The following is a 26,128-nucleotide window of genomic DNA, read 5'->3' as shown; positions in this document are numbered from 1 at the left end:
TGAACACAAAAAGGTAAATGATTTATAGTCTCAAAAGAAGAGAAGCTAGCATAGTCGATTGGCAACTTTGCAAAAAGAAATGAACGACAAGGTTAGTTTGTCTCTTTACAAACTTGATGGAATAATTTGGATTGAGAGAGAGAATCTTTCTACACTCTCTCTAGTCTCTAATGATAGCGCCAAGCTCAGAAAAATCTTGGTCAGCCCTTTAGAATTTATCTCCACTGTGCTGATGCTCTTTCGGAAACAACAGATTCTCTTTCTCATTTTTTATTTATTTGTTCGCTTTTCTTAATTTGCAATTTTGGATTTACTAATCTACCTAACTTTGATAATTCAAAATTTGTAAAACTTTTGGATTGAATTGGGCCCGGGATTGGATCCAAAAAATCCTTCAATTCCTTTCTCTCTCTAAAAAATCTCAATGTACATTTTTATACAAAAATAAAAAAATTGTGTAAATAGAAAGAAAAAATAAGTGTTTTCTTTTGGTATGGAAGAATACTATCTTTGTCTCTTTATATTAGATTCATTTAATAAATAACATTAAATTTAGCAATATTATATATATATTGCTAGACTACGCTGGAATCATGCCTCAGCTTCAACACCATCTGTGTGTTGTGTTCACTCTTCAGATGATGACACAAATAGAGTAAAGCCAATTAGTATCGATTCAGCGGCTGTTTTTAACGATATTCTCACCGCCGCAGGAACCAAAATCTACGGATGATCCTAACGCCAACGCCACGTGTCAGAGCTCTTCCTCTCCTTCTGCTCAGTAACTGCATGGACATCACTGTGCCAACCTTGAATGGGTAATCCTCATTCCCTTTCAACCACTTTACACTCCATAGTTCGTAGAACTAGCATGGAATATAATGTTGCACAGATTGCATTTAGTAGTATGTAGTATGTTACAGCTTATACTTTTTTTCTGTTGGAGATTCTTTCAAGGACTGAGTTGATTCAAATAAAATGGTTGGATACACTGTTAATCTGTTATATTTAGTTACCCTGAATGAATGTCAATGAAAAGTAGTTAGTTAATACTGTCACATTAGTATGTCATGGTAATACACTCAGTCACTCCCTAAAACTAGATTCTACATAGCTATTTTCTTTTTCTTATTCCTTATTAAACATGTAATTTGTGATGGGACTATCTCATTTTAGTATGTTTTATTTGCTTCAGATGGCTTCTAGGCTACCCGGTGGTCTATCTGTTTGGCAAGGAGCATATTTCTGATGCCATTTATAATCTTGCAACCAAATATCTTCATATTTTTTATGCCATTTATCCATGCTTTACGTTATGAAACTTCCATTATATGTTTGATGTAGAAATTGTTTTAAATTCTCCAGAACATAGTTTGTGTTGAAATTTTTGTTCAGAAAAGCAGAGTAGGAAAAAAGAGATAACAAGGATAATGTGATATCCACTTTTAGATGTTTTATGCCAAGAGTCAAAGAGGTGTGATGTATATGCTTGCCAACTATTCAATGTTCAAACTAATTGGGATTTGGAATTGTATCATTGACTTACAACCTATATTGGATTAACCAAAGGTGGCAATCTTTCATTTGTTTTTCTTGTTAAACAATTTCTCACAAATTGAGTACATTAAAATTTGAGTTCTTGCAGGAATAGTACTCTCAAGAAAGGGACTCAAGCAGAAAAGCTGTTAAGGTAAAAACTACATTTTTGGATTTGTTAATATCATAGTCAGTTAGAACCTTTGGCAATCGAACTAGAGGTGTGGCTATTGACAAATTGAACTCCATATGGGTGGACTTTAGTTGTAGTGAATGGATATGAAATCCACTGAAAGCATTTTGTGACCTGGGCCAAGCTAAATCTTTGGTAATTGTGTGAGACTGCAGTCTGTTCTAAATCTACTTTAAATTTTTCACTCAGTTATGCATTTGGTTTTAGTTTTGATAATCATCGTCATCATCATCATCGGTTAGTGTGACAGATTACACAAATAATGGATTAAATTTAAAATCATACGAATGCTATTTAGTCAATCGGCAGATTATTGACATTTTAAGCACTTTCGAACAGTTTTTCACTGCCTTGTGATCTAAGCATGAGAGGGAGCAATGAACAATGGGCAGAGGCTTTTCTGGCTCGCATGCAAGCAAAGTGGGAAAGGTGTGCAAGTGCTTGGAAGTCGTTAAAGATGGAGGTTATTGAGTGTCATCCTCAAGCTATCGTGTTATAAATGTCCCCCTCTTCTAGGCTCTACCTGTCAAAATAGAGTTGAATCCCACCAAGTACAGGGTCTGTACTTAAAAAAAAAAAAAAAAGGAAACATTTATCAGAAAATATATTCCTTAGTTGGATATCATACCTCATTGCAACTCGCTAGCCACATGTATTATATAATAAAATTGGGTAGTTACATGGAGTTCCGAACCAAATGAACTTTATGTATTGTATATCTTTCAAGAAGACGTACTAATCTATTATATTGCCAAATTCTACTCTGTAAGAAATAAATTGATCTCCTCACGCACACGCATGATGTTATTTGACACTACTTTTGAAACGTGTAGACAATATCCACGAAATAGAAATGTGATTTATGTAGAGCTTTAGGTATTGTAAATAGAAATGGCATGTTCAAAGTTCCTTATAAGTGATGAATACGACCCATGAATCATTCTTGTTCGTATTACTGATTTTTTGAACTGCGTAAAGACGTAAAGTCAATCGGTTGGGCTTTAGCTCCTCTATTTTCTTCTTCAAATGATTGGTTGCAAAAACAGTTTGCTGCAAACTTAAATTGAACAGTTAGACAGAAGACAATTTCAGCTGTTTAAGTTGCAACTATGGGCCGAGCTTATGATTCAAATTTTCATTCAATCGCTAATCTCAAAATTTGAAAGAAAGCGTTATTTGGCAAAACCTGAAAACAGTGCATAGGAGAAAAAACAAAAGTTCCCTCCTAAACTTATAGCAAGCAAATCCAACGGAAAATTTAAACATTAGGGGAAGAAAACGAAATCATGCTAGCACTTTTGCATTTTGCCAAAAGATTCTATGACCCCCCTTTGATCAGTTTCAGTGCAGCCTCCTCTTTGGGAAGGGCCGGAATTGCTCCCTTTTGGGTAGTTGTAATAGCTCCACATGCATTTGCAAACTTTAGTACTTCTCTTAACCTTGGTTCATCCTGCAATCAGAAAGTTAAAATAAGTCAATCACTATTTAAAAAGGATCTTTACAAGTATCTATTGTAATTTTATCAAGACACTTGTATTTCCATTGGGGTAGCTAAGCACTCACTTCAAGTATGGACTGATCATCGACAATCTTGGCCAATAAAGCACCAACAAAGGAATCACCGGCACCAGTTGTATCAACTGTATTGACATGGAAAGCATCTACCGATCCTTTGAAACTCTGGTTTTATGAAAAAACGGGGAAAGACTCATTAGTGTTTCCAAACACAATTATTGCAAATTGAGATCAACATTCTTCAGTTTCAAGGCAAAAGTACAATACACAACATTACAAAACAAAAAAATATATATATATATAAAAATAAAAAACTGAACGCAGAAAGCATAAAATAAAAAACTGAGTTTATGCAGATAACAGATGCTAATGATATATACGATGCAAAAAAAGAATAGCACTCCACCAGAAGGTGTAAGTGAATAAATATATATAGCCATCAACAATTTTTAAGGTGAGAGATGGCTTCATGACAAAACGTTATGCTTAAAAGTTTAATCTTTACAAAGGTGAGATGGAAATTCCAGAGCTACCATGAATGACATAACAGGTGAGAATAAAGTGCAGAGCGGTTTAATTTATTTTGATTTGATAAAAAAAAAAAAGGGAGGGAAAGAATGTTGAGAAGCAGAGAAACACGTGGTGGCCCAGCCTGAAAGCAACTTTGTTTACAAGCCTATCCATTGCAAAAAGCATACAAAATGACCGCGACACATCAATGACATCAAAGCTAACCAAACAAACATCTACGGATCTACCATACTGTGACAGCACTAAAGCAACTAACGTTCAACAGAATAGTAAAATAACAAAGGAATAGGTAATTAAAGTGAAGGGTGGGTTTGTACCTTGGTGTAGTATCTGGAACCATGTTCCCCAAGAGTGACAAGGAGCAACTTCAAATTGGGGTGCCACAATGACAAAGCAGATTCATCATCAATCTTGTCACTTCCTGTGAGGAACTCAAGCTCCGCATCACTGACCTTGATCAAATCAGCCTTCTCCCAAATGCTCAGTATTTGCTTACGAGCTTCCTCAGCCGAAGGCCACAAAGGTAGACGAAGGTTGGGGTCATAGGAGAGCAAGCACCCAGATTCCTTGGCTACTTCCATTGCCTTCAAGTGTGCTGATCTGCATGGCTCCACGATCAAACTGATTGATCCGTAATGGAAAACTTTTGCCTGAAAAGGTCAACTTTCACTTAGCCACCCACCTCATACTGCTAAATGGTGCTAGTATATATATATCACTTTAACAATGGTCAATAATGTCCGTTGAATACATAATTGATTTAATTGTACCAGCATGAAATAGGCCGCTAAATCATACATTTTTTTTTAATTATTTGTTAGTGGCATAGTACTTGCTAGTTGTCAGGCTGTAAAATATGGACCCACAGACTGGTAGACCTTCACTGACAAGCTAAGGATAAATAATTATACCGTAAAATTATTTCCTTCACTTTGGAATCCTTGTACATTATTCTGACATCCCCTCTATCTAATAAAAATATACTTACGCTCCGCTCCCTAAGGGGTGTTGATGTAAATGTAAAAACAAAAAGAAGCTAAATTTGATTCTCCTAATGTCGAAATATACTGTATGTAATATGTAATGTGACTCCTTTTTCATTAAGAGCAATAACTTAGTCCAAAAGAAAATAGACATGCCATTGTAAGGCTAATGTTGTTATTGAGAACTTAAAAAAAAAATTGTTATTGAGAAAAAAAAATAGACAAATTAAAGAATTATATTAAACATTTTAAAATTGACGATTAAAGAACTATATTGAAAAAAATTAAATAGAAGGATCAAGTTAAACAAATTAAAAAATAGAGATAAGAAAAAAAATGCTGCAACTTTCAAACAAAATAGAGAAATAAGAAAAATTATTTAGTATGAATTTTTAATTACAGTAAAAGTTAACAACTTTGTTTTAAATTATTTTTTTTACACAGATTGATATAAGATGGAGGCAATAACACCTTTATCGGTTCCACCGATCACTGCGTATATCTCGGGATTCAAACAAACCACAAAATTCAATGCAGCTAAAAAATAAACAAATTTACAACTTTTCTAAATATTTTGAATCAAATCCGCAAAGTAAAAAAATCATAATAGTATTAATTAGTTGAAGAAAACAACTTGTGAAAAAGAAAAGAGAAAGCCTAGAATCGCGTGGGAGTGTTGGTCAAAGCCAACACAGCAAGATATAGCACGGTGACTAAACAAACGCAGAAATCCAAACCAGCAACAGTCAAATACATAACACCACCAAGCGCATAATCCATCGTCCTAGCGCGTGGACAAACACGAACGGCATAGAAAATCTTATAAAAAGATTTGTTTTTTGACAGAATAAAAAAAATTAAAAAATTGAAAACTCCACGACCTTCGTTGTGCTCTATGTTTGTTTTGTTGGGTTTGAAGGAATCCAATTACTACATGTACATGTTTTGTTTGATTTGCAGTGATTTACGGTTGAAATTATTGCTATGTGTATTTCAATACAAATTTAACCGATAAAAAAAGTAAAATCTTGATTCTTTTGCGGACTGATTTTATGCACTATTGAATCAAGAGGCACGTGCCGCCATATTTCATCAACCCCACCCACTTACCTACGCGACCTTCATTAATAGGTAACGGTCATTTTTTCAGATTTAAAAAAAAAACAAAAATCATCGAATTTCACGAACTTTAAATGTGAAATTGTAAATCCTAGATCTAGTAGCAGGGCCCACTACACGGAACCTGACGTGGCAGTATCTACCACCCTAAGCCCACGTGTTCCCTCACGCGCGTGACCTCACGGATTCTCCCCTCACAGATCACACATCTCAACTCATACATGGAACAAAGACTTCGTTTTCAGGGAAAAGGTTAAAAATTTTCCGAGAAAGTTAAGAGAGGGAAAAGATGCATACAGATCTGATGAGTTCGAGATTGAGTTCTTCGGGCTTGAGGAGCATGTCGGCGCTGGGGTTTCTGTAGAACATGAACTCACGCTCCCCGTCGGCGCGTAGGGTCACGAAGGCCAGGGCGGTGCGTGCGCCCTGGTCAAAGTTGATGCCGTCGGCGCGAACGCCGTTTTCCTTGAGGATTCCGGCGAGCATGTGGCCGAACTCGTCGTCGCCGAGCTTGCCGACGAAGGCGGCTTTGCCGCCGAGGCGCGACACGGCGATGGCGACGTTAGCGGGGGCGCCGCCGGGGGCCTTGAGGAAGCCAGGGGCCTCGGCCAGGGACACGCCAGAGACGGTGGGGACGAAGTCGATGAGCATCTCACCGAAGCTGACGATGAGGCCGGTGCCGGTGGCGGGGACGCCATTGTTCAACGCCATGGGGAGAGAGAGTGTGTTTGGATTTTGGAACACTGTTTTCGAGAGAGGAGAGAGGAGAGTAAAAGAGGGGTTTGGTGGAGATTATATAGAAGGGGTTCTGTTCTGTGTTAAGGGTTTGGCTTTAATTATTATAGAGTATAAAGTATTATTAATTAACTAATTAAACTAATGCAATTTGATGGGCAATTTGTTGAATTTTGGTGATAAGTCATTGGTTTCGGTTGGGGCGTGAATGTTGATGGATTTGGACTCTAACCTCGGTTTTAAATTCAAACTTGCTTTTCGAATCCGAATATTTCATAATTTTTTTTCATAAATTAGATGTATCTTTTATCAGAGTAACATAGCCATAAATTTTATTTTTTCTTTCTTTTTTTATTTTTAAATTTCATTGATATTTTATTTTTTTAATTGCTGTTATGAAATAAAATATTATTATTTGGTTAAACGTGAATTAAATCGATAAATTAACAGCTCAGCTCACTTAACCTATTATAACACAACGAGTCAAGTTAAATATTTTTTTAAATATAAAAAATTAAAGAAAGTTTGGTTGACTCGGTTTTTGAAAATCCTTAATGAGCTAACCGGAGTGAGCTAGATTAACTCACTTTTGATACATTTAATTAAAAACATGTGTTATGTTTAAACATAAAGACTAAGAATTTTTTTTTATAGAAATTAAAATATAAAAAAAGTATTTCCAAGTATTAAAACATATTTAGCCTTATTAATAAAATATTGAATCATTAGCCCACTTGTATAAGTGATATCTAACATAATAAAAAAACATCAACGTATTAATACAATAATACTCAAGTTGATTTCTTCTAATGAAAAAAAAAAAAAAAACCTCAAGTTGGTAGTAACCATTAGATATAGAATTTCTTAAATGAAAAGTTAAGTTAAAGGGTATTATTGTCTTTTAATTTTGCCATTGTTGGTGATATCATTGAGCTCTCACCCCTCCCCCACCTCATCCCCCTCATTGGCAATCAGGTGCCCCCTCCAATTGTTAGTATGTGGAAAATAATTATGGACTATTTAAAACAGCCAAAAATGTAAAAGCCATATGTGTTTCTACTACATTAATATCGCTCACTTCAATTTCTAAACTGATTTTAAAAATTAAAAGATTAAATTAAATTATTTAATAATTAGAAGATGAAATCAAATTTCAAAGATAAGTTAAATGACTAAATCAGTATTTTAGAAAGAAAAAAAAAAACTCTCAACCTTACGTAATTTGCACGTTTGTACAAATATATATATATATATATATATTATCATTACATTGACGATGATAAAAAAAAGATATCATCACATTGATGTTGTATCATCAGTATCATGCATGTTTTACGTTGTCGTTAAACGTAAGCGTGCATGTTTTTTCAGTTTATGATTTAATAATTTAAAAAAATTATAGATTAGTTTTAGTGTAGATGAACTTTTAAATATTAAAAATAAGTTATATTTCTATTTAATAATAATGTGAAATAAATTAAAACATGCTTTATTGCATATCACTTCAAAATAAGCACTAATATAATATGACTAAAAATACCATATTACGACCAAATCATGATGAGAATCAATTTTTTATAAATAAAAATTTAAACTAAAAATAATTTTAATCATACATATAAATAAGATTATTAAACTTCAAAGTTTACTCGCAAGACTTTTATGGACTCAACTTGTGAAATCAACTCGTACACTCGTAAACTCGTAAGAGTTCACTTCATATAAAAATAATAACAAAATATTTATAAATAACATATCAATTAAACATTTCAATAATATAATAAAATAAAATAAGAGATGTTATTGTAATAGTAGATCATGATCATCGAGTATTAGAGATAAAAAAATTGGTATTTGAAAATAACATAATTTTTGGTGAGTTTTTTTAACTTAGTGACTTGTTAAATTCGTTGATAAATTCAAAAAAATCTATCAAATTTACTCAAACTTTACATAGTCTAAAACTCACAAAAAGGATAAATAGATTTATAAACTCTCGAATTAACAAATTAATTCAAGAGTTTGATAATCATACTTATAAAAATAAAAATTATAAATATAATGTCACCAGATACGGTAATCGAAATGAATTTCAACCAATTCGATTAATAACATGTCATGAAGTTCGAATTTTGTGGCTCAGAGTCCGTCACATAACACTTTTTTTTTACAGCTCACATAACACCTATTAGCTCATTACATTATGGTAAAGGATCAAATAATTAATAATATATATTTTTGTAACACTCAGTAATGAATTTATTAAGTTTAATATTAGTTAATGTTTTCCTCTTTATTTTTCACTTCATAAGTGAACATAATAGCAAAAGCAAGCTAAAAAGATGAATACTTTTAAAGAGCATAATTTGTAATTGCAAAGTCAGCTGGAACAACTTCTGCATCTATAAGAAGGAATAGCTGTGCATTCTTTTAGTTAAGTTTCTCAAAATATCATCTACTCATTAGATAAGAGACTTTGTTCTGAATTGAGAGACAACTAAGAACTAAAATATAAATTCCTTTTAATACTATTTTTAATTATACAGACAAGAGGAAACTTTCGAAATCGAAAATGAAATTACATGCTTAAAAATTTTAAATTCCTTTTTGTAAGTATAAATCATGAATTGGAATTTTTTTTTTGTTGCTAAAAGCCAAATTGCTTCTACCCGAATTTCCCAACCATATAAAAGGACATGTTTGTGGTTAGAACGTTTATTCATGTGCATGGTTGTTAGTGTTGTTTCAGTTACAGACACGCAACATGTCAACACAAACGTTGCACCTCTCGTGCACATACCATAATATTACTCCCTCTATCAGAAAATAATAGTTGTATTAATTTGTTTGACACGTAAATAAAAAATAATAATTTTATAAAATTAATCTAACTTATATTATTACTAATTCATTTATAAATTTTTTGTTAATCATATCATTTCCTTACAGTATAATTATAATAGGAGGTAGGGAGTACCATTTGCTTCGTGTCGTCTCTTAGACGTAACTTTAATTTGCCGTACTTACACGGATCATTCATGCATCCTTTGACCTACCTTTCCAACCCACTTTTTAGCATTACTTCACCTTCACCCTTTTTACGTAAAACTAAAGAAAATACTTTCAATAAAACAATATGTCCAGTGTCTTTGGTTTGGTATTCGATACCCCTTATGTGCCTAAATTTTAATCTTGAAGTTTATAATTGTTGTTTCCGTGTCGTTTCACAATTTTGTTGTGAATATATTCGTAAAGGAGGATTTGGAACGTAAAATCAGACACAAGGAATTGTCAAACATATGAGATGAATAAAGGTATTTTTATTAGTTACATAATTATTTGTTTCTTTAATGAGTTTAATTTTATGTATCATTAAGGGTTTTTTTTTTTACATAGATAGTTAATCAGAAAGTTGTGTCACGTGTCAGATTTTAAAATACTTATTATCAAAATTAATAAACTTATTACATATAATATTGATTAAATAATAATATAAAAAAATCTACATTGTTGATGTATTCTAATTATTTATTCTCTAATTAGTTAATGTTTAATAACAATTTCACTAAAATTAAACAATTTCGATCACTAAAAGTCATTTCTATCAAATAATTAATCATTTTTTTTTACAGGAAACCAGATAATTAATCATGTTATAAGCTTAATTCAACTTTACATAACTTTGTTTGGACCGAAAAACGCGAAAAAAACAAGCAAACATGATCGGTTTAAAACATTGATTATTGATGGACCTGAGAGGCGGAGCCAGCAATGTCACGTATTTTCTCTTTTTTCATCATCTTTGGAATTCAGAATCAATGTTGTCCTCCTCCAGAATCTGATTCATTCATTAACAAGTTTTTATTTTCAAAATTATCTTTTTTTTAAAGCTCTCTCTCTATTATACATGTGGAATCAACTTCCGTGACAGAAATAACAATAGAAAAATGAAATGTAATTACCACTAAAAAAAGGTTTTTCTATATATTATACTGGCATTTCTTGATTCCCCCTTTAATTTCATTGTGCGACCAATCAGACCATTCAGTATTGATGAGGGAACATGCATGATTACGATTGTTTTGGATCAAATACTTTTTTCTAGAACCAGTAAGAACATAAGCATACCTAAGTTCTGAGAGAAGTCAATATGAAAAATGGTCTTTCGATCTCTCTGGACAAATCAAACTCAACAAATATTTAAATTGAAAATAGAAATATAAAACTGACTCATATTTTTAAAAGATTCTCATTCTTTTTCATATATTTCTTTACATTCAAACTCCTCGTAAATAAAGCGAGAACTACAATTGCCAAATATTAAAAAAAACTGCAAAACTTTATATTTTTTTATTATTTTAATTATTTATCTTTTAAAAAATTCATTTTAATCCTTTATCTTTTAAAAAATATCTAAAATGATCATTATGTTAATTTGAAGTTAATGTTATTAACAATATTGAAATACTGCTACCTAAGAGGCGTCACAAACACAAAAAATGAGAAGAAACACTGCATGAACAATCCTAATCTTCTTTTTGATAAAAAAAAAAATCCAACAAATGTACATGCAAATCATACTTCATAATCAGATTTGGGTGAATGACACCGTGGACGGTGGATTTGGTGATCTCATCAAAGACAATAATCTTGACTGCATGAACAAAATATGAGAATTCATTTCCAATAAATTAGTTTCATCATTCATAATCCTAATCTTCCTTTTTATCAAAATCCAACAAATACCCATGCAAATCATAATTCATAATCAGATGACACATGGACACTGAATTTGGTAATCTCATCAAAGGCAATAATCTTGATTGCATGAACAAAATATGAGAATTCATTTCCAATAAATTAGTTTCATCATTCACAATCCTAATCTTCCTTTTGATAAAAAATCCAACAAATGCACGTGCAAATCATAATTTATAATCGGATTTGGGTAAATGACACCGTGGACAATGAATTTGGGAATCTCATCAAAGAGGTAATCTTGCTATTGTGTGTGATGTGAAGGACATGCACATGTAGCAATGACGGTGAAGTGGAAATTACGTTCCATTTAGGTCTATAATAAGCTTTGATTCATTATTTTTTGAGATTTTCAGTAGAAGGATTCCATTTGAAAAAGGTTGGAGAGCGAGATGATGGGAACAAATTTGATACTCAAAGGAGATGAAGTTGATGAGAAATTAGTGTTAAAAGTTTCAGGCTTTAAGAGAAGATTAATAGTTTTAAGGAGAGAGAAGGAGCTAGAACAATTTGGGATCAAGGGATTTTTTTATTTTTTCATCTTGTGACGATTTGTAGCTGATAATATTTAAATGTTTTTAACAGAATTAACTTTAAACTGATAAAATGATCATTTTAAACTAATTTAAAAAATAAATAATTAAAATAAATTTTTTAAGAGATAAATAATTAAAACAAATGAAAAAAATAAAATAAATAATCAAATATATCAATTTTTCCTGGAAGAATGCATAAAGACTTTTTATAGTTAAAGTGTAAATTGATTTTTGGTAGCCGTGGAGGAGTGAGTGAATGAGTAATGTGTCTGTAATAGAAAGGGATTATTAACCAAAATCAGAAATGAACATTATAACACTAGGCGGGGTGACGTGGAACATTCTGTAAAATGGTGCATGATGGGAGAGCAAGACTGCAAGAGCAATGATGGTGTGCAGTGCACAGAACTAACAGAATCAATATGGGTGGTGTCTGTAAGTCAAGGAAAATATGATCTGATCTATATTCTAAATTAGTAAGTTCATCCTGTACTTCTATGGCCTGCATTAATCTTTGTGCATCTATTATAAAAAAATGGTTTATAAATAAGAAGTTTTTTTTTTTCATTCTGTATATAATAAGCTTATACATATTAAAATTCATGAATACAATTTATGATTTCTATCATGTTCATCGAGATTGTTTTAATAACAATAATACATAGCAATCTGTAAAACATCATTTTTGTGTCTATTTTTCTTCCTCACAGTATTTATTTATGTACATCTTAAATTTCACTTTTAGTTTTACAAATTACATTTATTTTTATTTTATTCAAAAAAGTGATGAAACAATGGCCGTTGTTTCCGGTATTGCCACTATTGTTTTCTGTGTATCTCATTTTATTCTGAAAACCTATTACAAAATGCAAATTGTAGTTCGTACTTCAGAATGAGTTCTGCATGAACTATTTTATCCGGTGGGTTATGATAACGGGCAAGGTTCCCATAGCAAAAGCCCAGGCCCGTGTTTACTTCATTCGGGACTTGCGAACAATTGTCGAAACCAGAAAAGTTGTTAGGGGTCTGCAACTCAGAAACCATGAAGAAGAGAAGGAAGGCTAAAGAAGAAAAGCCAAGGATAAGGAAGGATTATAATTCTCATTATATATATATATATATATATATATAGTGCCTTCTACCAACAGAATTGTGATTTCCTGATCCTCTAGGAATCTTTACAATAACAGAACAAGCACTACTCAGCACATCTCGCTGCCAGCTCAGCATTTTAGGGCTACCCTTCTTCCATGTTTTTTAACTTGTAATTGTTCAAAGGGAATGAGCCAAGTAGCTGCATGTTTGAATTTCGTTTGAACTGAAGTGTTTAGGGACTTCTGCTCAAGATACCAAATTTCTTTTGATGCTCTGTTTCCCGTGTGAGAGAATTCTGGAAAAAGGAAATGAAAAGCTATTCAAAGTTGATATTTTTTCATTATTTTTCTTTTTCCTTTTGGTTGGAACATTGACTTTTGGACTCATTTGCTTGGCGTCGACTGATACATTACTCAGTTTTGGGGTGCAAAGCCTCACTCTGTTATGATAGTCAAAAGTCAAAATTATGGATTTTTATTCTTCTAAATTTATGGCGTTATTTATGTTTGATTCATAATAAGCTATGGAAAATAAACAGAGAATAGATTTTGGAATGCTTCTTTTAGTTAAAAATGATATTATGAGTCATAATTTTCTGGTTAGTTTTTTCTCTCCGTTATATGAGCCAGAAGAAATCAAGTAGAACATATAGTCCTGTTATCATATTCCACTTGATAAGTATGGCTACATAAATCATTTGATGTCGTACTCATTACGCTCCATGGAAAACCAAATTTTTAACAAATCCATATAGAGTAAGTTTTTTTAAAAGAAAAAAAAAAACTCTTAAGAGTTTCTGATCTTTTTTCTTTTTTGCTTTGTTATTCGATGGAAGTATATTTTTTTATATATTAAAAAAAAAACTGTTTGAAGATGACTGATGTTTGCCATACCATGACACAATAATTTATCATACTTTTGAAAGACATAAATTCTTCCTTCACATTGACTGTGTTAAAAGTCTATGGGTTCAGCTTGGTAATTGCCTAACTGGTAATCCATTTTAACTGTTGTAGTATAGTGTACTTGTCCTCTATAAATGACTTTGACTTGTACGGTTTTCTTTCTCTGATTCTTCGTAGTACTCATTATATTATATACCATTTGTATACTTCCCCTCTGCTGTTAAGCTTTCTTCTAACAAAACTTAAGAATTTTGGATTTAGGACAATATAGTTGTTATCCTTTTATTTCATAACTTTTGTCTTCAATGAAAGAGTATGTCATCAATTTTATACTGTTCTATAGAGTATAACCTGGCAATGAAAATCTTATATAGCAGATCTTTTGTTGCTGCAGTTGAGTTTGGGATTGATGGCTCCATTAATGTTGAGACAGTAGGAAATGCTACTGTAGTGCAGATTAGTAGCAGCACAATTGATGAGAACAAAGTAGGCTGCATTTCTTTTAATCCGAAGCTGCAGCACATGCATTCTATAATGCATATGCTACACGTGTTGGATTCATCATACGTGTTAAGTAAGCTCTCACGACCAAGGCGTGATGGAACTAATATTGGACGGGCTCTTGTTTGCAACAGAGAAGGTTACAGAATGCCTGACAAACGTGAAAAGATTGTAAGGCAAAGGGCAGAGACAAGGGTTGGTTGCAGGGCAATGATTTTGGTTAGGAGAGTAAGTTCTGGTAAATGGGTTGTTACAAAGTTTATAATGGAACACACACATCCTTTGACACCTGGAAAAGGTAGAAGGGATTGCATTTATGAGCAATATCCGGTGAGTTAGTGTTCTTTTCTGTTAATAGTTACTTTATGCTTGATAGATAATAGATTAGATAGTCACTCATTCAGTGTTGTTGACTCTCTGTTGGGCCCATCATACAAGAGTTTGAATTTTGCACCTCCTAATTGAGTTCCCATCATATACCTCTACACAAATTACCGAGAACTGCTTCCCTTGATATATAATATTTATGCCTATAGGCTATTGATCGCAATTTTAGAAGTTTGAGTTTCTGTATTAAGATGGATGAAAAATATTTCGACAATATCTTCTGTTTGGCGTAGTATATGCTTGTGTTAGTCCATGTGAGACCTTGTTGGTGAAGAGTATAATAATAGTCTTTCAAAGAAAATACAACACATAGTGGAGTGGACAGTGTGAAGGTGATGGAAAACATAGAACAACAGAGTCAGAGATAGCTTGAGCTCAGTTACCTAGTCTTTTAATTCTTTTCCACTGTTCAGGTCGAAAGTGCTGCTAGAAATATCGTGCAATAGTATAGTTGCTGACCTAGGTATCTTCTTCGCTACAGCTTTAGGTGTCAGCTGAATTCTATAGTTCAATTTGCCAAGCTCAATGGAACTCAATAATCCATTGGATTGGTTTATATGCAGTGATATTTTTAGTTGTAGAAGGAACTAGTTCAGTCAATGTACAGGTCCTTTGAATTCATTCTTCTGAAGTTAGACTAGCAATGTGTGACTCATAACAGGCATGCAAATGCCTTGACAGAATTAAATTGTTCCACTTGCATTGTTGATGTTGTACAGTTTGATCCATGGCTCTCTTCTTTGTAATTAAATAATGTTGAGAATGCACAGTCCGGATGTTCATGTTATTTTTCAAATTTCAATAGGCAAACTTCCATCAATGATTTTACTTAATTGGCTACATTTCATTACTACCTAACACGACAATTTTGCAGTAATTACGAGAAGAGTTGAATCGGGGATTTTTTTGGGGGCAACGGTTGAGTCGGGCAACCATAAACGAATTATTTGGTTTATTGGATATGATATTCTAGGCAAAATATATAAAATTTCGCATTGCAAGTGACTAAATAACAATAACGAAGTTGAAAATAATGAATTTTTAAATGTATATTTTGAAACAAACAAATATAGTATAATGTTATGTAAATAGTATATAAGCGAAGAATTCCCAAATTATTTATAGCTAATTATTAAAAAAAAATATTTTGAAACAAACAATATCAATATATAATGGGGAAGATATTTCTGAATACGGATTGATTGTGAATCAAATCAGAGATATTTTGAGATTGCATCCCTCCTGTTCAGTTCAATTTGTTAGGAGACATGTTAATATTGTGACTCACACTTTAGCTAGAAACTGGTGACTTAGTAGCCAGTAGGAATGTGTTAAATTCATTAATGATTAAACATATAAATCATAATATTATTATTATCAACGATATTATAGTAGTGGCTAGCATGCATGTTTGGTCTCCGTTTGGAGACCCTTGAACTTGCGTTTGCAAAAGGAACTACTCAGCGTACGTTGAGGCCGTGAGGGGGTCCCTACCATTTTTCCAAACATGCAGTACTTAGTTACTATTTGGTGTGTTTGGATTTTCGTTACAGATTACTTTCAATGTCAATCTGTCAAATTTTTTTTATTTTATTTCACGGTGCATTGAACTTTGTGTAAACCCCAATCCAAATACGCTATTGATCTTTTGGAGAAAATCCACTGTGAACATTATTTTTAGGGTTTAACATTTGCAACTCAAAATATAGACCACTCGATTAGATTAAGGGCTGTAATCTCTGTAGAGAATCTTATCAATTCGAAAACTAAATATCTTCCTAATCTGAAAGGGCAGAAAAAGGGATGCAATTGAAGCAAATACTGATAATAATTAACTTCAAATTACCATTTGACCTGAGGTTGTAAAATAACCAAACTCTCTAATTGAAAAAAAAAAAAAAAAAAACCAATGCTATGATAGAATTGAACGCGGATGATAAGCTTTACAATCAATAAAATGAGATGATAGCTACCTTACATCCAAGTGTAGTACTTGCATGAAAGAATGAAAGCTAGCTCCACTAAGATTCTGAAACACAACTCTCAGGAAATAGGAACTAAAATAATGTAAGAGTTGCATCCATGCATGATGAAACTCATCAATTAAACAAAGCAAAACAAAATTTACTAATAACATCTGCTTCCTTCAAATTTCCCACGGTTAAAAGTTGTGTTGCAAGAACAATCTCTCTCGAGGAGAGGCAAGACCAATCTCTTCATCAAGACTTCTCAAAACACCACCACCTCCTCCAACATTGCTCAAATTCCTTCCTTCTGCATTTTTCCCCTCGACTTCGGCCTCCGAGCCCGATCTTCTTTGAGAAGAAGTGACACTGGGGAAAGTGATCCATGATGGTGCTCTAAACTCAAACCTCTGATCCTCCACATCAGTGCTTTCTGAGGCTGACCTGTTTGAAGATGATTTCTTGTGCAATCTGTTACTTCCCAAAACCACCTCAGTGGGCAAAATTGGCTGCTCAATACAAGGGCTCCCCATTAACTGTGCAAGTGCTCTCTCCAAAACTGTTGTCACTTTGTCCATTGAAGGCCTATCCTTACCTCTCATTCTCACACTTTTACAAGCCACATTAGCTATCCTTCTCAAGGCATCAAGATCAGGAGGAGGTTTCAAAACTGGATCCAAAATTGCAGCTATATCTCCTGACTTGATCAGAGGCACTGCCCATTGAACTATGTTCCCTTCTTCAAATTGCATGTCAATGGCTTTTCTACCACTTAAAATCTCCAAAAGTAGAACACCAAAGCTATATACATCAGACTTTGTGGTAAGATAATGAAGCCTATAGTATTCAGGATCAAGATAGCCAAGAGTCCCAGCTGGTAGTTCAGCTAGTGGGGAGCTACTATCTGCAGGACCAAGTAGTGACAAACCAAAATCAGCCACTCTAGCATTGTGTTCTTCATCTATGAGGATGTTTGAAGACTTGATGTCTCTGTGAATCACGGGTGGACAAGCATATCCATGCAAATATTCGATTCCGCGAGCTGCTTGCACTGCAATTGTTACCCTTCTCACCCAATCCATTTGCTCTTGCATCACCTTGTTGCCATGTAGGTGTTGATGCAAAGAGCCATGAGCCATGTACTCATAAACAAGGAGCCTCTCTCCACCTTCTTCACAGTAGCCTAGTAGATTGAGCAAGTGTGCATGGTTCAACCTAGAGAGCAAGTCAAGCTCGGTGTGAAACTCCTTGGAATTCTTCTGCATGTTGGGAGACACTATGGCCCTTTTAACAGCAACAACAGTACCATCTTTGAGAACTCCTTTGAACACACATGAAAAACTTCCCTTCCCCACTATGGACTCTTCTTTGAATCCACTAGTTGCCCTTTCAAGCTCCTCGTAGGGGAACATCTGTGCCCTCCTAATCTTGAAATCCTCCAAGTCCGGTCGGATCTTGCATTTCTGATCCTTTTGGTTTATAGAGCTCCCTTTTAGTTTCTTCACCTTTGGCCCTGAACACTGACAATTTCTTAGCTTGTAGCGAACATACAAAACAGCAGTTATAGACACAATGCTAACTAAGAAAACAGCAAAGGCTATCTCAGCAATAAGCACTGGCAGCTGCATAGACCAGAATCTTTCAGTTCTCTTGCCAAAGGCAGCATTGGAATAGGAAGAGGAGCAATTGGAGAGGCATTCAGGTGAGGAACAAATAGAACAATTATATTCACACAGTATGTCAGATTTCAAATTGCATCCACTTCTCTGATACATCTCAGGAGGACAAGCAGCACTGCAAGGCATGCAAATGTGAGAATCTGGGGACTTGCAAAGACCATTTTGTTGGGTTTCATAGTAACCTGGAGAACATGGAGTAGACCTACACATTCTTGGTGAAACAGGCAAAGGGAGAGAGGTAGGGAAGCCAACACCCCAACAAACAGGCATAAGAGATTTCTCAACAAGTACTCCACAGGTGAAATAATTCCCAGCACCAATCTCAAAGGCCTTAATCCCACTAGGAACTGGAGTACCTGCTTTGAAACTATAGCCCCAACAAACCACACCACGATCATAGCTCCTAATGCCACATGCATGGAACTTCCCTCCCACCACAGAAAGCATGGGATCAATTGGAGCCAATTCAACATTACCTTGTCCTTGCCCCGAACCCGTCAACGAAATTGAAAGCTCTTCCCTCAAATCCAACAAGCTCCTCCCCCAGCAAACAGCTCTAGAATTCACCCCTTCTAAGATTCCACACACATGGTACCCTCCAGCAGAGATCTTCTGGAACCTCATGCCTTGAGGGATCATGCTAATAACTTGGCTACTAGTCTCATCCCCCCAACAGAACACAGTCCTATTCTGAGAAAACAAGCCACAATTGAATTGAGAACCTGCTGAGATTGATTGAACCTGCCCATCAAACACATAGTTGTTGGTCATGTTGTAGCCCCAACAATCAACCAAAGAAGTGTTCCTGTGTCTTCCAGTCAATGGTTTCCTCAATCCACAAACGTGGTAGTCACCAGCACTGATCTCTAGGTACTGAGCTCCCTTAACCATAGGCTGTGGCACACCCATTTCAACATGGCCACTGCTACCCCAACAATAAGGTTGGTTAGAACTCATTAAAAGCCCACACACAAAGCCATCACCAGCAGTTAGACCAAGGAATGGAAAATGCGTTGGCGTTCCATAAATTATGGCTGAGTCTATTCCATAACAGGTCACAGTGTGAGATCCATCTGATTTCAAGCCACAAAATACTGACCCTTTGTCGCCATAAGAGACGGCAATGGAAGACATGGAACCAAGACTTGAAATTTGCAACCACAAGCATGAAAAAACCACAACCTCAAATAGAGTCCCAAATAAAACTGGCCATAGGTTCATGTTCAAAGCGTATATATATAAGAATTGTGTTTCTGAATATTAACTAATAATGTTGGTCGGATATATATATATATATATATATATATATATATATAGAGAGAGAGAGAGAGAGAGAGAGAGACCTTTTGACTACTCAACAAGCAATACAGTTTAAAGGGAGAGAGCAGGTCTAACAATCTTCATATAAATAACCAAAAAACAATGTTACCTCATGATTTATCACAATTTTCATGGATAACTAGCAATGAAGGGAAAAGAGGCCAAAAAAAGTGGTGGGGGATGTAAAACAACTAGTGGAATAAGGCCACTTTTGTTGTTGGATGTAAAATTGTCAGCCAAATCAGAATCTTCATTGTGGGTTTGTATAAATAAGCAGGCAGCAATCAGCAACACAGAAAGCAAGGAACTTTATTGGATCTTCTGTCCACTTTTGATGCTTACAAGAGAAAATTCCAAGCTTGTTGCTGGTTTTTGGTGAGAGATGAAATTAATTACGAAGAAGAAAAGCCAGCTCCATCTTGTGTGTGTTTCAACTGTGCTGGAGTCAAGAGAAACTGTCATAATAGATTAAAAAAAAAAAAACTGAAGGTGTTTTGCAGGTTGAAAGGGTGGGGGAGAAGGTGCATTAAATGACACAAAACTGCTACTTCTGAATATGTGGAAATGTAGGTAAAGGCATTAAATACGAAAGTTAATGCTTTTTGATATTTCCATGCCTGGACTGCCAAATTTTACTTACATCAAGAGAGGTATATTTATCATGGCATGGGAACAAGAACAATACTACATTTTACACCCCGAAAACATTTGCGATTTGAATTCTTTATTCTCCGGGCTTGTGGTTAGTGAGTTGTGGAGTTTCTGTTTCTTTACTCACCTTACCTTTTTACATAAACTTTAATTTCTTGTGCATTTTGTTATTCTTTTTCCTCATAATTATCATTCTTATCATGTTTAGTTTGTTTTTTACGGTCAAATTATTATTCAAAATAATAAGTAATCTTTTTCTTTTTCTTTTTTACATTTTTTGGTGTATAATTAATAGTTTCTTTTATTGCTTTAATTCATTAATCAATGTATTCATTAACGATTTAAAAGTAAAAAAGAAAAATAAATGAAAATATTTTTTAATTATAAATGTATTAAATATTATTACACTTATCATTAAATATTTTGAACTTTTCATTAAAGGATGTTAACCAAACATCACTAACACGCTTGTATTTAATATTAACCGAACAGTTTCATCGTAATGAACACTATTAGCTCTTTGAGAGATTAAAATTTTTTCACAAACATCGACCCCTTGCATTGAGAATAATCCCTAGTCCATGTCTTAATCATAGTTAAAGTTGATTCCTCTCCAAATTTAACAAGTTATAATCGAATACTAGAAATCAATTTCAAATATATATTTTAAATTCAAATATTTTTAATATTGGTTTGATATATCCCTTATGGTTTTAATATGATAATTTAATAAGTTATAACTCAATATTGAAAACAAGTAATTTTGAATTTATATTTTATCTTTAAAAATTAAATACACTCCTAAAATATAACCGATATGTTCTCTTAGGCCTTTAATATCAATGGAAGAATTTAATTTAACTTTGAATCCTAAAAAAACTTCTTTTTTTTCGATTTATCATTTTCCACATCTTTTATTCTAACCTAAATTTCAATGTTTTCCTAAAAGAATGTCAATAGTTAAAATCAACAAAATATATATAGTGTTTAAAATATTTATATAGAGAAAAACATATAAATCATGTTTATATTGTTAAATACTGACATGCATATGTATAAATGATATCAACCTTTGCAGTATAGTATCTGACTTTCCGTTGTGTCTACCCTACAAAGAGTGAGATAAAACACTTTTGCCCGATCAGTTTGCAGACTCTACTTTCATCCTCACTATTTGTAGAAAGCCACTCTTTCTTTACCGCAATCTTTAGAAAGAAATAACACGCATTGGTGTTGCCTTCAGGATATATAATAACCTGTTAATCGTGCAAACAGGGCCAAATTACAATCGAATCTGGGACCATATATGTTACTTGTGATAATTCATATTAATATTCAACCGCGTTAATCCGTAATAAGAAACCACATGCTTCTTATCGCTTACAATGGGCGAAATTCTCGATAATCCGAAATAGGGTTATTCGAGTTAGCTTGTTAATTTTTATGAATTTACAAGTTTATTTGTCTTCTGCAAGTTGACTCTTGAATAAACTCTTTTTTTTTTATATCACAAAATAAACGAGTTAATAAGTTAAAAAATTAGACCAAAATATAAGTTATTTTTTTATATGTGTTTAACATTCAAAAACATATCTTCATTTATCGTTTTATTCTCTAATATAAAATTTTCACCTTTAATAACATCAAATCCTTATTCTTTAATAATATCAAATCCTTGATGAGAATGATCTACCATTACTTTAACATTTACAAGTTATTGTCTACTAATAATGTATTTAAATATTTTTGTTAAATATTTTAAACTTTATGATTTAATGTTTTGTTTTATTATATTGTTGAAATGTTTAATTAATATGTTATTTATAAATATTTTATTATTATTTCCATATGAAGTAAACTCTTATAAGTCTATGAGATTTATAAAATTATCACAAATTTACATAAATTCTAGAATTTGATAATCTTAATCAGAAAGACAACACCGGCGCTTCTTATCCGCTTATGGTGCATGTGCCTCTGGACTGTGAGTGCTCTATTTCAAACTTGAACAGACATGACATTTAATACTCTTATTAATTTTAACTTCTTATTAGGGTTGATCGAATGAAACTTGTTAAAACTTAAAATTTATAGTCAACGTTCGAGTGCATGGATCAACCGGTTCCTGACAATTGATGGGTTTTTTTTTCTTTTCTTTTTTTCCTCTATTTCTTTTCTATTTGCACTATTATACTATTTTTGTTGTTGTTGTCATTACAGATGTTGTTATTGACAGAGATTTTCTTGACATATGTAGTTGGGATTTTTGAGGCTTATAGGTTCTCTTATTGTTTTTTGTTCTATACTGTGCTGGGTGCCTGACAGCCTGAGTGTGTTAATGTTGCAATAAGTGATTTTGAGTTCTCACCGAAGGCTGGAGCATGAAGGCAGTGTCGGAAAGTGAAAACCAAAAGAGAAAGAAGAAAAGAAAAACTGAACGATAGAGAAAGAGTTGCCGAAAAAAATACTTTTAATATTTTTATATTTTTTTTGGGTGACAAACCTGGCCAATCATTTTAATAGTACACGGGTGTATCAGGAAGTTCAAAACTTCACCTTATAACGATTCTGTGAGGAAGACGATGACATAAGTGTCCTACAATTTCATTAAAGAAGCATGTGCAATACATGTGTTGTGTTTCGTTTAACATGAAGAACTAGGGTGCAATTATAACAAAGTCGTTAAAATTAGGGGAGATTTATGTAGGGATAAACTAAGGAGGGGGTGTGCATATAATAAGTCTTAAACTCAGGAATGAATGTAAGTGTAATATGCTCTAATGATAATTTTCCAACCTTAAGGCGTGCAACACAGTAAGGAATTAATATTTTGAACCAAGCCTATAGCATAGATTTATTAAGCTTAGTACTTGCTTGACATATTTTACTTCCTTGTTCAACCTCAATACTTACGTAACATATTATATTTTTCTGTTTAAAAGACATATCAGTGGATTAAAAGGATAGTATTTATAAACTATTTTATCTCAAATCTCAATTCCTAAACGATGTACATAAGATTTTTTGGTGTACAAAAACAAACCCTTAATCTAGATTAAGGGGTGGAAGTTTTTTTTTACTTTGATACGATGATAATCCTAATGATGTCAGCAGACTAAAAATTGGAATGAATAATAATATATAGTTGGCCAAACAATATAAGTCAAACAGCATTTTTTTGGTCGGCTAAAAAGATATATTTGTCATTGAGAAATGGCTTCCTCCTCAATAATCAGTCTTCAGTGATATACCGATATGCTAAACCTCGTGATTTTCACGTAGGGATATCCTAAATTTCATATGCTCTTCGTTGGTTTTGATCAATTACATTCAAACTCGTTGTTTCTAGGTAGGTGGTCTCAATTAGCTCTTTATCAATCACTAGCATAACATTTTGTTTACTTTTCTTATTCTCTGTCAGTCAACTATGCTGCTATGTAGTATTAAACTATTGGTATGCAGGTTCTCGTATATTTTTATTCAAAATTAACTTTAGCTGTCTAGTTTACAACTATTAAACGGTAATCAAAGTTGTGTATATTTAGATTTGAAATAGCTAATTAATTTGCTTTTTTGGGATGCATGCTAATTTGCTTGTAACGTTATAAACCTAACAATGCTATTAATTCAAACGTAAGAAAAAAGACAACGCTATTAATTATCAGTATCGAATCCCACGTAATGAATCAACAGGGAAAACAAGAAACAGATTTTCTTTGGTTTATATATATATATATATATATATATATATATATATATATATATATATATATATATATATATATATATATATATAATGAGGAATTTTCTTTGGGTTTGTGAGCTCATAGGGTAGCCTCAACTGGAATAAATCGTCATAAGAAATAAAAATAAAAAAGGACTATTATTTCTTATCTTGAAATTTCTTTTTGCTCAAATTAAGATTAATACAATGGTAAGCTTTTATAAGAGAAAGTGAATATAAAATGGGAAAAGGACAAATTACATTGTGGGATTGAACTGAGGCACTCATAAGTAACATCTCACAGTTTAACTAACTCACACTAACCCAATATTTTGAAAATTTAAAAGACATTGAATATTTTTTAAATGATCAATAAAATAATGAATAGAAATTTATTTATTAACATGCATTATATTTTATTTTTGAAAAATACCAGTGAGTGTCCTTCAATATATTTTTTTTTACCTATATTACCAATACAATTCATCATAGTTTTTAATTAGAAAATATTTATTGATAACTTAATTAATATGCCCTTAAAATACTTTGCCCGTATTATTACCTATCAACTTATGGATCCTGTTTGCCCTACCATTCTGCCTCGAGCCCACAAATCTATTACTTTTTTTATTATTGATAATCTATTACTTGATCATGAAGCAGGAGACTTAGTATAATGCTATTAAGAATTGCAATGTACCTAAAGTGGCTAAAGTGCGTGAGTACTGAAGTTGAATTGATAAGTTCAAGGTATGGACATGATTTCTTAACGTATAAAACAAAGAATTACTCCAGCAACGCCTTCTCTCTTAAAGAATGGATAACATTTAGGTGTATTACTTATAGATATTTATTGTGATGTTTTCTAATTTAAATTAGAGTTTCATATGGATAATCCGTGTTAATTTTTAATGTCATTTCTATTGTGCGAGTTATGAAGACGAAATTATAATTTATGATCTAAGAATAACATTAACAAACATACTCTCTTAAGTTTTGTCCTGAAATAGTTATGAAATGTAATTTATAGAAAAGAATATCATTAATCATTAATTAGAACATAAGTAAAGACGCTTGGAAGCGACTCAAATTAACTTTTCATGTTATCTGTCTGTGTATCACCACTCCCAACGTTTGACTATTCTTGCCAAAGAGTACTATATTTTCATACGTCCAGAAAGAAGAGTTCTAGTTTGAAAAGATTAACAAGGATAAAAGCTTTAAGAGTTTTTGGGTTGGAAAATCCAGAATAATAAATATCTTGACTGATTATGAACGATTAACTTTTTTCTAATTATATCAATCTTATTTCAGCATACCGACAATATTATATCTTCCTAAAGTTCATGCACGAGGACTTTTCTTTTGGAGGATGATCAATTGATGTAATTTGCATATTCGATAACGGATTGATTCAAATATACTTTATATTTATAATATCAAAAAAAAAATTAAGTTATCTTGTGAAAAGTAATTATTAACTAATTTACTAGGCAATTGGTTAGAATCTAGGATCAACAGGCTTATCCTCCAACATGCCAATTTGGGAAACACATTCATATCCTTCCACCATCACACGTTTTAATGTAAAATTTGTAATTAAGATTTAATTTAGACACATTTCAATTAAATTTAATAGTTCAAAATTTATTCTACTCAACTTCAAAACACAATACAGTAGACAAATAAGTCCTTCGCGGAGCACAGGTAGAATACGCATTTTCACGAGTAGAGCTCAAAGACATGTATAAGCTCAAAGGTAGGATACCCAGAAAATGTTTTACTACTCAAATATACCCAAGTTAATTGATTGATGAGTTCAGTCTAAGTAAATTCTACGATATATGATCAGATCAACGTAAATATACAATCAGAGTGTCTCAAAGCCCAGTACACCTTAAAAAAGAAACAATAATTTCTATCATTTCTAAATACTATGAACTTCATGGTTGACTTTATAACTCTAAATAAAATCTACCTGAAAGGCTACCTTGCA

The 26,128-nt window shown here is 32.9% G+C and overlaps 2 protein-coding genes, 1 long non-coding RNA gene and 1 pseudogene across 3 annotated transcripts; 2 read left to right on the top strand and 2 right to left on the bottom strand.

Moving 5' to 3' along the window:
- The first annotated feature begins 530 nt into the window (after nt 1–530).
- On the top strand, nt 531–3,003 carry LOC121173354 (uncharacterized). Its single transcript, XR_005888043.1, has 3 exons — nt 531–818; nt 1,646–1,690; nt 2,069–3,003. It is a non-coding gene; the product is annotated as an uncharacterized lncRNA (long non-coding RNA).
- Nucleotides 2,850–6,817, bottom strand: LOC100814192 (probable fructokinase-4). The gene is made up of 4 exons (XM_003543516.5): nt 6,175–6,817; nt 4,093–4,425; nt 3,293–3,409; nt 2,850–3,179 (listed from the first exon to the last, which is right to left on the bottom strand). The coding sequence occupies exons 1-4, from the start codon at nt 6,586–6,588 to the stop codon at nt 3,048–3,050; spliced, it is 996 nt and encodes a 331-aa protein (XP_003543564.1). The 5' UTR covers nt 6,589–6,817; the 3' UTR covers nt 2,850–3,047.
- A 7,446-nt stretch (nt 6,818–14,263) lies between these two features.
- Nucleotides 14,264–15,162, top strand: LOC100807928 (protein FAR1-RELATED SEQUENCE 5-like; annotated as a pseudogene).
- A 1,319-nt stretch (nt 15,163–16,481) lies between these two features.
- Nucleotides 16,482–20,321, bottom strand: LOC100807392 (serine/threonine-protein kinase-like protein ACR4). Its single transcript, XM_003542011.5, has one exon. It carries the CDS (start codon nt 19,656–19,658, stop codon nt 16,956–16,958), a length of 2,703 nt encoding a protein of 900 aa, XP_003542059.1. The 5' UTR covers nt 19,659–20,321; the 3' UTR covers nt 16,482–16,955.
- Between the last annotated feature and the right edge of the window lie 5,807 nt (nt 20,322–26,128).

The sequence above is a fragment of the Glycine max genome, chromosome 13 (assembly GCF_000004515.6).
Source record: "Glycine max cultivar Williams 82 chromosome 13, Glycine_max_v4.0, whole genome shotgun sequence".
Lineage (NCBI taxonomy): Eukaryota > Viridiplantae > Streptophyta > Magnoliopsida > Fabales > Fabaceae > Glycine > Glycine max.
This window is presented reverse-complemented; position numbering and strand designations above follow the sequence as displayed.

Coding starts and splice junctions, on each gene's coding strand:
- LOC100814192 (XM_003543516.5), bottom strand. CDS start 6,588: ATGGCGTTGAACAATGGCGTCCCCGCCACCGGCACCGGCCTCATCGTC. Junction 4,426..6,174: donor ATCTCGAACTCATCAGATCT/GTATGCATCTTT, acceptor TGACCTTTTCAG/GCAAAAGTTTTCCATTACGG. Junction 3,180..3,292: donor ATGATCAGTCCATACTTGAA/GTGAGTGCTTAG, acceptor TTCTGATTGCAG/GATGAACCAAGGTTAAGAGA.
- LOC100807392 (XM_003542011.5), bottom strand. CDS start 19,658: ATGAACCTATGGCCAGTTTTATTTGGGACTCTATTTGAGGTTGTGGTT.